The sequence below is a fragment of the Pogoniulus pusillus genome, chromosome 5, assembly GCF_015220805.1.
Source record: "Pogoniulus pusillus isolate bPogPus1 chromosome 5, bPogPus1.pri, whole genome shotgun sequence".
Classification (NCBI taxonomy): Eukaryota; Metazoa; Chordata; class Aves; order Piciformes; family Lybiidae; genus Pogoniulus; species Pogoniulus pusillus.
In genome coordinates this window covers 24,749,793-24,765,481 of record NC_087268.1, presented here as the reverse complement: position 1 = coordinate 24,765,481, position 15,689 = coordinate 24,749,793, and the positions used below count along the sequence as shown (strand labels likewise).

General features: G+C 36.3%; 1 protein-coding gene across 2 annotated transcripts in view; it reads right to left on the bottom strand.

Moving 5' to 3' along the window:
• Positions 1–15,689, bottom strand: part of TMEM131 (transmembrane protein 131) — a 97,110-nt gene that overhangs the window by 40,428 nt on the left and 40,993 nt on the right. For both annotated transcript variants that reach the window (XM_064143533.1, XM_064143534.1), the window contains 7 exons: positions 8,872–8,995; positions 7,819–7,935; positions 6,883–7,005; positions 6,140–6,220; positions 4,208–4,358; positions 4,009–4,065; positions 3,037–3,098 (listed from right to left, as the gene is read on the bottom strand). In XM_064143533.1, the coding sequence (XP_063999603.1) occupies positions 3,037–3,098; positions 4,009–4,065; positions 4,208–4,358; positions 6,140–6,220; positions 6,883–7,005; positions 7,819–7,935; positions 8,872–8,995 (715 nt within the window). The remainder of the gene's footprint in view (positions 1–3,036; positions 3,099–4,008; positions 4,066–4,207; positions 4,359–6,139; positions 6,221–6,882; positions 7,006–7,818; positions 7,936–8,871; positions 8,996–15,689) is intronic.

The following is a 15,689-nucleotide window of genomic DNA, read 5'->3' as shown; positions in this document are numbered from 1 at the left end:
GCATAAGACCAGAAAGTAAGAAGCTTACATGTTCTTGAGAGCGTGGAACGGAGAGTAGGGAAGAAAGTATTATGTTACTGCAGCAGTTAATGATAAAGACTAGTTTAAGGAATTTTCAGAGTCTATTCTACTCTAATTAACCACGGAGAAAAATGACATGCATTGAAGCACTGGCACCTGTCTGCAGGCTCCCCGTTTCATCTTGGCAACCAAGTATATTGCTTTAAAGACTAAACAGGCCATAAACTTTTGCCTACATATAGTGAAGACAGGGCTATGCTGCTGCAAAAGGAAAAAAACCCTGTGGCTACAGGCAGCAGACTAAGGCTGGTTCCATCAGCATCAGAGCTACCTCTACACTGTTTTACTTGCCTCTATGGACACAATTATTTTGTTAGTAATAACACGTCCTTCACTTTAAACAAGGATGCACCTAAGTAACTTTCACAATAAAGCACCATTCAGAACAGCCATGGAATAAACTACTACTAGATTTTAATCCTCTAAGGTAACTTTGCAACGTAAGGACTCAAATATGCAGACTGAAAACAATAACATGGAGTTAAGCTATTTTCTCACAGCTTGATAAGAGAAAAAAATTATGTGAATTGTGAGAGAACTAAGTCAATACTTCCTTAAACAAACTTCATGCATCAAGCATGATCAGGAGCTCAAATTTTGAGGTGTGCCTTTATTTTTATAGGCTTAAGTTGCCTTAAAGAAGATAAAAATGTTCGTTTTAGAGAAAGCATAAAAGATACATTTACTAGATTTTCAACTGCATGGCTAAACTGCTGTAGCATGACAGCAATTCATCCAGTCACAAAATATGTATGATTCTTCCTAATAATGGGGAAAGCCCTTCAAAATATAATTAAGGAAGAGTTTTAGAAGTCAAAAAAAGAAAGTCAAGTGACTCATTCACTTTCCTCAAGCAATTTGTGGGACCACAGCATGACTAAGGACTTAAAGGCAGAACAACTACAACTCTGGCAACAGTATTCAGAGTTTCTCATACACAGATGACCTGAAGATATTTAGTTCCTTCAGCACACAGCTTAAACATATGCTAATTATAGCCTTGGCCTTTTCTTCTGACATTAAGCTGAAATTTTTCAGAGCTGTGTCTCACTGATTTTAAACCATAGCTCTAAAGGGTCAGAGATCCATTTCTCAAACTTTCTTAAAAGTAAACTATTGATCAGTTTCCTTGCAAAATTTATTTACTCTTGCTCACCACTTTGAAATTAATTGACTGGCATAACAGCAGAAAGTCACACGGTGCTTCAAGTGCTAAAAACCTACAAACTTCACAACAAAGCTGTGCCTTAATGAGAAGAACAACTGACTTGTCATGTGTGACAGTGAATACATCATATCTACACCTATGTGCTAACTCAAAGATTGCAAAATTGAGTACTGAAAGCTTTAAGATGCCTTACTGCTTTGATACACTATAAAATAACAATTCACCTGGAAAAGCTGTATCATAACATGTATAAATTATCATCAAATGACAGACTTCCATTAGACCACAATCTATGTTCTGTTGCCTACAGAGGTGGTTTTCATTGTTTTGTTTCTGTTATTTTGTCTGGTGAGAGGTTTTGTGTGTGATTGGAGTTCTTTTTGGGTTTGGGTGGTTGGCGTTTCTTAGAAGGCTGTGCTTGTATTTTTGGGTTTGGTGTGTGCCTTCTTTTTGTGGGTTTGGTGTTTTGTTTTGTTTCTTTTTCTTTTTTTTTAAATGGAGCAATATGAATTAGGTACTCTGCTACCAGATGTTATACTAGTCGTTTGAATATATGGCAAGTTTGCATTGTACTAAAAGTGTATCATCCACTTTCAAAAAACCACAGCAAACCCACAAAACAAATCTGTCCTACACCCAAATCCTGGAAAATATAAGAATGCAGTAGGTACAGCTGGAAAAATTACTAAATTTATCTATCATCCAGTTGAAAAAATCATACAGCTTTTTTTTACAGCAAAAATCCTCCACAGAAGCTGGTTTATAGTTTATAAGGCTTTGAGAGACCTTATAGAATCATCTGACCTCACTAATGTTGCAGTACACTGCAAGTTTCTTTCAACTTTAAAAGTATTAGTGAATGACTCGGGAATCATAGCAAGGGACTATTACCACAGAGGAAAGCTACTCTTGTTACTAAAACTGCATTATGCTTCTCATTTAAATTAATCTCACCTCGGTTTCCAGTATTTTAAGTTTTTGTTAGATTTTTACTACTAAAACACTACTCCCTTCAGTTACAGTTATAAGCTTTAAAAAAACAGAAACTCTCCAAGAGTTCTGCAAGAAGCCTTTGCAAATCATTCAGTCTCTCTTGTGGATCCTCTGGTTTCTTTTCAACACATTTTGAAGCGCACTGAGACAAGGCATAGCCAGATATACAACTAAATCTGGAAATCAAGGAAGACGAGAAGTAGAAAGGGGAGAAGAAAGAAAAACAGCAGGCAAGGAGAAAAATTACGAGTAAGAAGCTGTGAATGAACCAAGGTAGACTACCAGACTTGAGCCAAAATTCTGTAGAAAAAAGAAAACAGAAACTCCAAATCCTAAAATTCTGTAGCAGGCTGCATTTTATGTGCAGCTGCAGTGATTTTGCTGGAAAGCTCTGGAGTGTTTGCAGGCTTAAAGCAGACAACCTTAAGAAAGTAAGGGTCACTTTACAGTCTGCTCTTGAAAGACACTCTTTGCTCATCTTAAAAGATTATGTTAGGCAACCACTTCATACACTTTCATGGAGTGCAAGATGAGGACAAGACTCCACGGACTCTGCATTAATCTCTTGTTCATTGAACAGGAGTTACTGTAAATGTTGAATTAGTCATTTGAAGAAGACTATGGAGCAATGCATATACCACCCATATAGATTATTTATCTTTCTAAGTTACATTTTCAGCCACACATTACCTATCCCCTCATTCTGAACACTACACAGTGAACCTGTGAATGATTCTTATGAGAAAACCTAAATCCAAGTAGAAAGTGTCAGATTGAAAGAAAATACAACTTACTGTAATTGGCACATCTTTTGTTCCTGAATTTAATAAATGCAGATTTAAAATTTTTGGCAGATCTGTTAAAAAAAAACAAAACCAAAACAACAGAAAACAGACCAGACTATTAGACTATTTTAACATAAAAAGCTCATAAAGTCATCTGCACTAAGTACTTTCTTATCTAAATCTATTGTTGTTCAGTTTTTAAAAGTCAGACTAACATAACATTACAGGCAGTCAAAACAGCTAATCCTCAAAACTTGAAAACTTTATTTTTGCATATTGAGAGGCATTACATACATGCTTCAGCTAATCACTCATCTTTCCAACTCGTTCAGAAATGAGCAGCTTAAAAACACTACAATAGATGATTTTGCCAAGTGCATCAATACTCAGCAGAACCTCATCTTATTTTCAAATCATTACACGTTAAGTTGCAAGTACTTGAGATGGCACCTTTTAAGTTGAAAGATAGAGTTTGTCTTCAGTAACAAGTCCTTTATACAGTTTCAAAAGACAGCTTCACTTTTATTACTTTCTGCTACATACTTTTTTTATTTCACGAGACAGTATTAAAAACTTAGGCACAATTGTCTAAGTGGCACTTAAAAAGATCTCATGGCAAGTAACAAATTTAAAAAAAAGCTATTGCTTCTTCCTGCTTAAAACTTACGCAGATGTAAACCAGGCTTTCAAAGCAAGTTTGCAAATTAAGTAGACTGATAATGGTTTTCAGACCAAGCTATGCACAACCATGTAAGACTGATGTTATTATTAGACTTATTGCTGGATACACAAACTACTGTTGGTTAGTACACATCTCAGGGTATTGCAACACATTGTTACCCTGCTTTTGAAACTGGCTTTTAAAAAGCATCAAAAAAGCATCACTACACTAACAACTCACAGCAGCACAAAAGATAACTGGGCCTTCCCCTCCTCATCCTACTCCTTATAAATATCTTTGAGACTTGAAGAATAATTTACCTTGTGTTCTTAGTGTACCAAAATCTAGCATTTCTGTTGATGAATAGATTCCTGGTGCTATAGGAAAAACAAAGGAAAAAATGTCATTTTATTAATTTTCTTATCACGCTAAAAGTCAATCAAGCCGAATAAGTCTTGAACAAAAGAAGCAAAACCCCAACCGATCTCAAGAGCACACACCAGCCAATTTTCTACAAACCTGTTGTAACTTCTACTTCAACTGGGAGAATGATAAATTCTGTGTTGTCTGAGGCATTTGTTTTTATTCTAATGAAGGCTGTATGATTATCTGCTTCTCTTGATGAAAAGCTGGCTCTCATCACTCCTTTTGTTTCATAGGGAGGTATTTCCTGATAAATAATCAAGGCACATTTGAGTGCAGTAATTACAAAAAAAGCTGCCACAACAGAAAAAACCAAACTACACACCACACAAACATTGAGTATAACAGTATCAAGAGAAAAAGCTCCAATAGGAATAAGAGATAGGCTGCATGTTATTACATTTACTAAGAACAGTCATCTAATATGACACTGAATAAAATTACATATATGCAAAATGACTTTCGTACCCCATTTGATTAAGTTTTATGTATTTGAATTGCAGTAGAAAGACAGTGAACTAAATTGACAGAATCTACCAATAAACAAATTCTATTCATAAAAGCATTACTGAGTGCAGTAACATCAAATACTGGTTTTGCATATTCTAATTGATCTTCTCCTAAGCAGACACTAGCAGCGTACAGTTTCAGGGCTAAACACAAATTGCAATAGTGCAGAACTGCAAGCAGACAGAAGCTTATAGAGCTGCATGTTATTTGCATGTCACAAGTTATTTGCATCAGAAAGTCAGAATGTGTTTTAGTTTCTGTATCAAGCCTACTCCTTCCTTTCCAATCCGCACCCAGGGTTTGAAAGACAACTCTTTCTGTATGTGATGGGCACAGCTGCAGCACAACCCTAGCTTCAGAATCATGTTTGAAACACTAAAATTGCATATCCCTTCCCATCAAATTACAGAAAGGTTGGGACACAGGAGTTTTTTTCTTCTTCTGTTGTTTTGCTGTTTAAAAAAAAGAGGAGAAAAACACCTGATCTGAAATTTGGAGCTTCTTCCACTACAAACACAAATAAATATGGCACAAAGCAGCAATCTCTGATGAGCAATATTTGTATTGATTGATGTTTTTTCCAGTTTACAGCTTCTTTTGTGTTTTTGAATAAGGAACCTGGACAGAATGTAATCCATATAGGTGGTGACAATCTGATACATCTGTGTGTTCAGTAGTAGACACATTTCAGCACATTCTGGAGGTCAAGCCATGTTTTCCATGGCATAATAGCTGTAGATGTATTCTTTTGTAACCAGAGAACATCAAAATATACTTTCAGTTACTCCTACAGAGCAATTCCCTAAGCCATGAAGCTTTCAAGTTCTGTACCTAACATAACACAGCCTCTCATTACTGTTTCAAAGGATGCGATTTGACTCTCCCATATGTGTAACCAGGGATACAAGAATTGTTGGATCCCTGAAGTAACTTTGGACAGTGATTATAAAAATACTTCTGCATATGCAGATTGCTTCATCCAATCATCCAAGCGTTTAGCATCAAAACAATTTTAGATGATGTTGCATATCCATATGTCATTTCAAACAATTTCTTACAATTTGCAGCTTTTCTAACTGCAGTGCAGCTCTTGAAAATTATACACTTAAGTGTTTCCTTCTAATTTAATTTATTCCAGGTCCCTTGATTTGAAATACCAATGGTTGACAGAAATAAGGAATAGGTTGCCCAGGGAGGTGGCTGAGGCCCCTTCCCTGGAGATATTCAAGGTGAGGCTCCACAGGTCTCCAGGCAACTTGGTCTAGTAGAGGATGTCCCTGCTGATTGCAGGGGAGATTGGACTAGATGACCTTTGGAGGTCCCTTCCAGTCTGGACCATTCTCTGATCGGTCCATACAACTGATGGACTCCATGTTAATTTCAATTTTTATTGAGTGTTTTTTAATGATTACATGTCATGAGACAGCATTAGTGAAAAAACCCTCCAAACCTAAAATTGTACCAAAATAAAACCTCCCCAGACAAGGTTAGTGAGTGTTGCATGACATATCTACTCACCCACAGCTTCCTGGTACCTCCTTGCTGACCTGTTGGAAGCTCTAAATGGAGATCACCTCCACTGGAATACATTTCTACCACCTGAGGTTGATAGCAGAAAAATGTTAGCACTCATCTGGGTTTGTTAATAGGCATTATAATGTGCAATGGCACGGGTTAGCAACTACTCAACCACTGGAGTATCTCAAGTGTTTGCTTTTAATTGTGATATGCCATTTACTAGTGCTACACATTATAGGCTTTCTGTAGCATTTCACAGTTTGTGTATCACTGACTTAACAGAACTGGATTATGTTTGTCAGCAGACTATTCATTTACATGCATTGTAAAACACAGACATCAATCTTAATACAAGAATGCTTGTGAACATTACACGCTAGGCTACACACCTTAAAGGCTCCTTATGTTGTGCAAAACAAGCCAAAGGCAGCTAAGAGGCACACCTGGATTAAAGGCATCAATTACCAGTGACATTTAATTGTTTATTTTGCAATAATTATAAGCACTTTAAAAATGAAAATTTCACTGTATAACTTCAGTTTAGTAAATTAAGAGATCTCTGATTGCAATCTACAGTTTGACTGATTTGCACTTAAACAGAGGAACGTTTATGTAATATGCAATACTCGACCTCAAATAGCTTTAAAGTTCAAATGAAAATTTAAGTACTACCAAAACAAACACAATTTTACTTTAATATCATAAACATAAATGAGCATTTATCAGTTTACTATTAGTCTCACCTGCAAAGGTTCACTGTGAGGGTTATGTATATTTATTATAGGAGAAAAACTGCTATTTACAGGAACACGTGCCCCGATAAAGGGGCGCAATCGATAGGGGTTTGGTACCCCAATGCCAAACACCTGGTTGAGAAAAAGAAAAACAAGTTTAGGTAGCTGTATGTGATTGCTGCAGAGCCTAACATACATGCATCAATTTTAGTAATCTACCATGTACTCTTTTCAATAAATTTTACAATATATTTCCAACCAAACACTTAAAAATGCAGTATCGTGCTAAAGCACTAAAATGAAGAAACTGGTTTAGTTTGCAGCTAAAGGGGTATTTCTCACAACTACTACTTACACTGACATATTCAGAACCCATTAAGTCAAAATGTCTTTTTCTCTGATACTGAGACACTAGATATCAGCTAAGGGTTAATAAAATGTGAAATATTCTTTAAACCATTCCATTATGGAACAGACTATCCATACGGGAAGTATTTTTGTTGCTGTTTTCAAAACATTGCCATGGTAAGAGTCATAAACGTTCAACAAGAGGATTTCTCTCGCTTTTCAGACTCATCTGTCCAGTTCATCTTACTGAATCTCAAGTAATTTTTGCCAGCTTAAGGAATTACACTGCCTTTTCACTGGATCAGATTGAGTACAGAGCTGAAGAATAAGCTTGATCACTGCAATGAGCTACTAAAATAACACACACAAAGAAGCTGTCGGGAGGGTTTTAAACCCTACATAACTTCATCAATCTGGCTTACAGTACTACCCAACAGATATTACAATGGTACCTCTCTATGTTACAAGAAGAGGCACCCTTGGAAACAAAAAACACTAGTGTGCAAATATCCTCGGATGGTTAAACACGCCAGAAAAGATACTGCTCTGGTTGATTCACACTCCATGGCTTTTCCTGAAAGAGTGCAATTCTCTTACCTGATAAGTAAATACCCCATGATTAGAAGTGTTAATAAATAAAGTGTTCTCTACATTTCCCACTACTCTTGCGAGGAAAACTACATCAAAGGACGTATTCCCTCCGGGAAGTATTTTCTGGAAAAAACAAAAGCAAGCAAGCAGAGAAATAAGGAAAAAAATATTGAATACATTCCAGCCTGCAGATGAATGATAGTCTTTGTGCTACAGAAGAGATCAGTGTGTTTGTTATGGAAAACCTAAGTTAGAAAGTCTACTTGCTCTCCCAAATTTGCTGCAGAAGCTTCAGACAAATACTATTCAACAAAATAATAAATGTACCAATTATTATGTAGTGCAGGATCCTACTTAATTCAATTTTTATGATGAATTCTAAAACTCATGAGAGTTTAGCTTATCACAGAAATATTTTGGATTGACAGCTTACAGAACACTGGGGAAATGGATTCCTGTAGTAATTGCCTAAGTGAGAAAGCTTTTTTATATATAAGTTTTCTGAAATTTTTTGTGTTCACGTGATCCCTGCCAAGCCACAGGCCCTGCAGACAAAATCAAAACAAAACCAGAGGACTCAGACAGCAATGTGGTTTAGATTTGACCCTGCCTACGTCATGGTTTTTAATTTGCAAGTTCTTGTTACATGATTGCAGCAGTTACCAGCTCATTGCACACCATTATCACTTCACTGGACTTAAGATTTTCAGAAAAATGAAAAGAACAGCATATTGCTCTGTATGTTCCAAGGCAAGCTACACTTACCTAAGAAACAAAGGGGATCTGCTGTTAAACCCTCAGTCACAGTTTACAATCCCAGTGGTGTCAGAACTCCTATGCAATATTTTGTTCCTTCTCTTTTAATAGGGTTTATGCTTTTCTGTGCTCAGGTTAAATTTGCATGTTAACTGACAGAGGATCAAGAAGTGCAGCACCTAAATACTTTTGGGCATGCAATTATTACAGTATGTGACTCACTTGAAGGAAAGGAAATCAAACTCCTATTTGGGGTGTGAAGGTGGAAGGAAAAGCTCATATTGAGAAAGTAGAATAACTTACCCTATTTTGAAAAAATGATGCATGAAAATGTGATGTTGTAGCAGATATTGATACTAATGAAATTGTTTCTTCTGAGCTAGGGTTATGTAGGTAAACTTTTTCCATTTTTGGCATTCCAACCGGCCTGTTGAAACAGAGATTTTTTAAGTGTTAGAATGCAGAAAACAGATAAATGGATTTTATTCCCACAAATCAGATAGGAACATAACAACGATGAACACTGCCAACAGAACTTTGCCTTTTTTTCCCCCCAAAGTGACACATGTAAATTCTATCTTGAAAAATTACTTAGTTAACATCTTTACTGTTACTTCTTCAATTACTTGTCCTGAATGCTTACCTAACATCATAGCACACTCAACATTACATTGTACCAACTCAACATTACATTCTATTTTTCAGGTTTCTACTTTGCAATCAGAGGAGGCGGTTTTCCATTCCTATGCTAGAATCTATAAATTATCTCAAGAAAGGTTTCACATAAGAATTTAGAATATATAGAATACATTCTAGATGAAAGTCTAAGCACAATTTTTTTCCTGATAAATTGCAGTCTTATCCAGAACTTAGAATTTTTCTGGTATTTTATCTCATAATATGCTCTACAGAACTAAGTACACAGGTGCAGCAGCAACGTTTTTATTTGCATATTGCATTTAAACTCCCATCTTAAGGAAAAAAAAATAAGTAATGCTTGAGAAATTCTAGAATTTAAAACTTCTTCAACATAGAAGTGAAACAGTTAAACAGCAGCACGCTTTTTCAGTAACAAGATATGCTAACAATTTATTCCACACAAGCTTTAGGCTTGTTTCTTTTTGCTTACAACAGCTGATGTGACAATAAATGCTATGGGTTTTTTTCAGACTTCAGTATTTTAAACACATAAGTGCTAAACATCAGCACCAAAGCATTAATAAAGAATGAAGATTACAATTGGCTCCATTTTTTAAAATTTTGGAACAAAATAACTAACTCTCATATTTCAGGCTACAGATATTCCATGTAGCACTCCCTCCTATGTCACCTGCTTCAAACATTACAAGTACCAGAAAACAAACGACAAAAATTACTGTCTGTAGTACCTGAAGTGATGATGACCAATAACAGGCAGCAGTTCTGCAATCACCAACTAACTTCAACAAGCCAAATTATTAAGCACTACAATTCCTGCAGTTGTGTGGTTTTTCAGTTTGGGAGAAAGTGCGTCTCAAGAGATAAAGTTTGCTTTAAATTAAAAGTTGTGTTGTATGGACTGACGGTAATCAAACTACAGCACAATTTTACAGAAGTATTGTGGTAAGAGACAAAACCTACTTATGAAACATGCTAAACAGATAGATGATAAAGACCACAGTATATAATAAAAAGACAGAATTATTTATCTTAAATGAACTGCACCATCACTAACAGTAGAATATACCTGCACTCTACTACTGCAAATCTCTTTGCATTGCTTGCTGAGTCCCCCTAATTTCATGTGTCTGTTAGCAAACACTTGGTCTTGATTCTTCTTTCAGTGTCCAAAAAATAATCTCGTTTTCACTTCTCTAACTTAACTATTAAAGATGACAACAATTTCTCTCCTCATCTTTTAAGACCCATACAAACTCTAGCATACAGATTAAGCCATAAGAGTATTTGTATATGTTGCCAGTATACATGGGGCTGTTAGAAAGAGAAATGGTTTATCACCTAGGATGTTCTGCTGTAACTGCTGCATCACTGATCAATGCAATCACATAGCAAAACCATACACCATTTACTAGGTAAAAGCTTATCATACCAGGAGTTTGAATGAGAACTAGCCCTTCAGAGTTCCTCAGCTCTACCCCACTTCCATCAAATAAAAACCACCCACCCACAAAAGCATAACCTAGAAAAGTGTCTGCTGATACAGAGTTACCCAGCATCTCCTGAACTCTGAACTGCTTCAAATGTTTCTTCACTATCATCAGTACAGATGAACTTGACTGTTTAGTTTGGTAATTGTGAAAGGTATAAGCAAGCTTTTGTAACAGCCAGCAATTTTGCAGCAAATTTGTTGTTTAAAGAAAGTGGCCAATGCTTACACATTCTCCAAGTCTAACAAAAATAAAGGAAAGAAGAAAACAGTCCAACTCCACCACCACTGACAAATTCAGTCTCGCCTAAAGATCATCTAGTTCTCACTGTAATTTCCCTTTTTCTTCAGAAGCACCTTATTGCAACTCTTTGCTTGACACAATTTATGGCTACTTCTCTTCACCAGATCATGTTCAGTATGAACATGAAACCATCCTCCTCCCCTATTGCAATGCACTCCAACCAGTTCTCACAAGAGAGGCTTAAGAGCTGAAAACAAGAATCAAGCAGAATGGTTTACACCAAGCACAATATTCAGAAGCAAGAGAAGATGATGCGAGTTCTGAGAGCTTTATTACATACTGGCAAACAACATGGCTAGCATATGACCTGTGGTCTCTACAGAGAGAAGCAGCTGTGTACTTAAATCTATGCTCAAATTTGACTTGTGAAACACCACAAACTCAAGATAAGAAGGTTGAATGAACCAGTAATACAGAAGTGCCAGCTTGTTTCTGTCAGAAAGGTGGAAGTAAAATTGATTATCACAGGAAACATTTCAAATATTAACAATCTTTTGAAGGACTTAGTATTTTTCCAGTTCTGAAAAAAAAGGGGAACATAAAGACACTACATTTTGGAGGCTAAAGCCTATAAAACAACTAGTAGCGAAGCAGTTGACTAACTGCAGATTCCAAACTACCTTCATATTCCATCATAGTATAATTATCAGTGATAAAGGCAGAAGTCAACAGGTTTTATTTCCAAACAAGCCTAGTATTATGGTTTGCTCAGACACAGCTTTCCTTACATTCTTTAAGCTTGATGTTAGCCAAAACTACAGAGACAGGACAAGCCTCCTTACTTTTTTTCCTGCCAGACATGGTAAAATCCAGGCAAAGCAATGTGCATCAGACACCTTTAATGAAACTACATTCCAAACTATAATCACGTGAGAGGTGTTCTCCAAGCTGATGATTACCAAGCTGCAATGTTCTGCACAAATATAGTGTTACCTGCTGCCAACTCTCACAGCAGAATTTCCTGGAGCAGTCACAGGTAGCGCTTTTCATTGCAAGAAGCAGGTACAGACACACACCTTCAGGCAAACACAAACCGTCAAAGCATGTAGCATTTTCCTCCTGATATTTTGTCCCTGCATAACATTAGGTCCACCTACACTGATAAAAACCAGATACCATAGCCTAGATGAGATTGTAATTAACAAGGGTGAGGTGCCTGTTTAAATGAGTAATGATATTCTTCGTTGCTGCAACTCAACTCTTTCCAAAATCTAGGATAGTATCTGGAGTGTATTGTAAGCAAGTCCTTGGAATGGAATTTGGTGGTGCTCTAAGGATCAAGAGATAAACTGTTTAAAAGGAAACTAGCGCCTTCAAAAAGTTGGCGAGATTAGTCTTTGAGTTATTGGTTTGAAAATACCTAGCTACTCACTGTGAAGCTAGTGTGGGTTGAGAAAATATCTTTTTAAGAGTAACTACATTTCTTTGTACTACATTACATATAGTTTAGACGCTTCTATAAAACACTTGCTTGATTGATCAAAACTGACAGAAATCTATTACTGAAAAACAAGGGATCCAAATTCAGCCGATGTATCCTTCCTCCTCCATCGCCTATTCTTTCCAGTGGGATTGGAGGGAGAACTGAAGTCAATCAAATGCTTCCCATTCAGATTCTGGAATGCTAAGAATACAGATTCAATGCAGTTAACTTCCTCATAAATTTGACAGTTTAACAAATATGTTTTCCCTAAGCATCTGTTGTTTTCTTTTGTTTTGTTCCTCTTTCAGCATCTTTGGCACTGATAAAACAATTTTAAGGCTGGCTGTGGCATGTCTTGCTGTAAGTTTCTCATGGCCTAAATCACTATCCTGTGTGAGGAGTTAACAAAAGATGCCTACAAGACAAAAATATAGTAATACAGAAAGCATTTGAAACTCAGGTGCCCAGAAAACCCTCCTAGCATCTAAATAATATACAGATTGGGAACTTCCTGAGTCAATGAAGATAAAGAGAGCAAGCTCCAACAAGATCTTGGGTGCTGACAATGTACCCAGCTACTCTGAATGAAAGGAGAGGAGAAAGTCAAGGTTACCTCTAGAAACTGAAAGGGAGTGCCTTTTGTATGCTATTCTGAAGAAAATGCTAGTTCCTTATGTGAAGGAAGCCTGTATGGTGTACAAGATGAGAGAATGAATCACTAGAGCATTCTTCCTGTTTCACATTAAACTGTACGCATTACTTGCCTAGTGACACAGGGAAGGTGCTTCTTTAACATAAGCTTGAGCATGCAAATGCATCTCTAATTCAGGAAAGGAAAGGAAAAGAGAAGGGGTTTAATTTTGTATACTACTAACCCAGGGATAATTTTTTTTCTTGGATTCCAGATTTCATGATTTTTAACAAATGAAGAAAGTTCTTTTATATTACACTTCAAAATGTTAACAAGTGTGTAATATACTGAATGGAGCAAACCCTCCCTTTTATGTTAGGGCTCTAATTTTGAACTCATACAACAAATAACACCTGTTCCAAACAGTAAGCACAACTCATGTAATCAAACATCAATAGCTGTCTTATCCAATCATGTCACTAACAGTGATCTGAATGAATCCAAGCGTAGAGTAAGTTATTAATTGCTTAGACAGCATTTTGTAGTCTAGCATGACATGCGAACAAACAAAAAAAACAGGAGATCTGAACATTAATTGAGCTGTCAACAGCTTCTTACATTTAACAAACTAAGGGAAAATACAATTTCATTTTGCAACTTTTTTTTTTTAATTCCAACAGTCTCAAACTTTCACACATTAGAAGTCTATCAAATGTGTAGACATTTGGCTGCACACTACAGGTACCTTAAAGGTCCTTCCACTATTTGTAAATATACATACTTAAAATGTAAGGAAAATAGAGATTCATATAAACTCTATAGTTACTAAAAGTCTTCATTACAGTCAAGAGACTAGAGCTGTTGAAGAAAACAGACTGAATTCTTGAATTTATGCTTATGGTATTTGAAGGAATGAGAGGTCCGAAGACCTTCAAGAAGGTCTGAAATATTTGAATGTTACCAAGTAATTGCTTTTAAAGCCAGGTCAAGCTTTCAGAGAATAGCCTGCCAAATACTAGAGCTCACACACAAGAGTCATAACAGAAATCCCCTTAGGAAAACATTTCAAAAGGAAATGCAACGTGAGATTGTTTATCAATAGGAAAATGAAAGACAGAATTTCAGAACACTGTCCTACTGATGAGAAAACCCTTTAGAGTGAAATAATAACTTCCCTCCACTACAGAAGTGTAAGCTGATCAAGGATTACTTTTGCTAAGAGTATCAGTCATAGATTACCACTCATTTCTACAAAGCAGCACTATGATATCAACTTCATCTTTAAAATAATTTTACATTTTTAAATTCTGGTAAGCAGTTCTGTATGTTGGCAACATCCTAAAATACTCAATATCCAGAAATTAAATTCTCCCAAAAATTTGTGAAGACCTTACAAATTTTACTTTTTATATACTCTGAGACAAACTAACAGAGACCATGGTAACATAAGATGTATGAAAATTCAAGTTCTCCCACAAAGTAGATGCAATAGCTGAACATAAACTGGCCTGCAACAGTACATGGGCTACCTGCAAGATCTCTACTCAGAAGAGGTGACACAAATACAGAAAGCCATATAGTTAATGAGCGTTCTGCCAAAATACCCTCTGAACAACCAATTCCCAAAGCTATGGAATATGATGCACTGGTTACTGTTTGTATGTTAGAACACCTCAAATATTCCATTCCCATTTAACCACAGGGGAAAGTAACAGATTAAAAGCAATTACAAGCAACAGAAGGCAGCTAGAGTTGGGTTTGGGTGATTTTTTTTTAGCCTGTTTATTTCCTTTAAAGCCCCAACCCTCTGATACCCATACTGCTGCAGAATTTGTTCCAGAGGAAGACGGGTGATGCTTCAGAAACACAAGCAGGAGGCTTTCACACAAAATAACCAAATGCATTTTTCACTTAATCCAACCAGTCCCCTGGGACAGTGATCTGGGAGAACCTGCCTCAGTTCCACCCCATTCCCAGAGGCTTAATATATACAAAGAACATTTGGGATCTCTCAAGGGAGTTAATAATTTGCATATCCATCATACATTTCCTTTGATAAATGTGAGATTACCTGGACTGCCTTCAAAGTGGTAGAACATAGTGTTTATTTTATATTAAAACAGCATTAAAAAAAGCCCCAACTGTTACAAAACAGAAGTATAAGGCCACTGTAATCTCATCTCCAGACAGAACACAGGAAGTGCTTTTACAGCACCTATTTATCAACTTAATACTGAATTTGATTTTCTGAAATCTCTGGATAAAATAATTTCTAATAAATTCTATTCCCGTTCAAGCTGGCATGGTTTTAAAAGATCTAATTAAACCTACACACTCTCAGCAGACCAAAACTGTCACAGAAAGTAGGGGTTAGCTTACAACTGAAATTAAATATTACAATTTTCTCTAGCCTGCAATGACCTGTCTTAATGGCCCAGCATAAACATGAAATTCAAACAAGCTTGCTCTACACTAAACGCTACATGGTACCTATTAACAAAACACTGTTTAAATGCAGTATTTACTCAGAAAATATGCATTTTATGCCTTTACTAAGTGAAAGAAAAGTCAAATTTTCTAATGTGAAATCTCCTTTTCATTTAAAAGGAAAAAAACA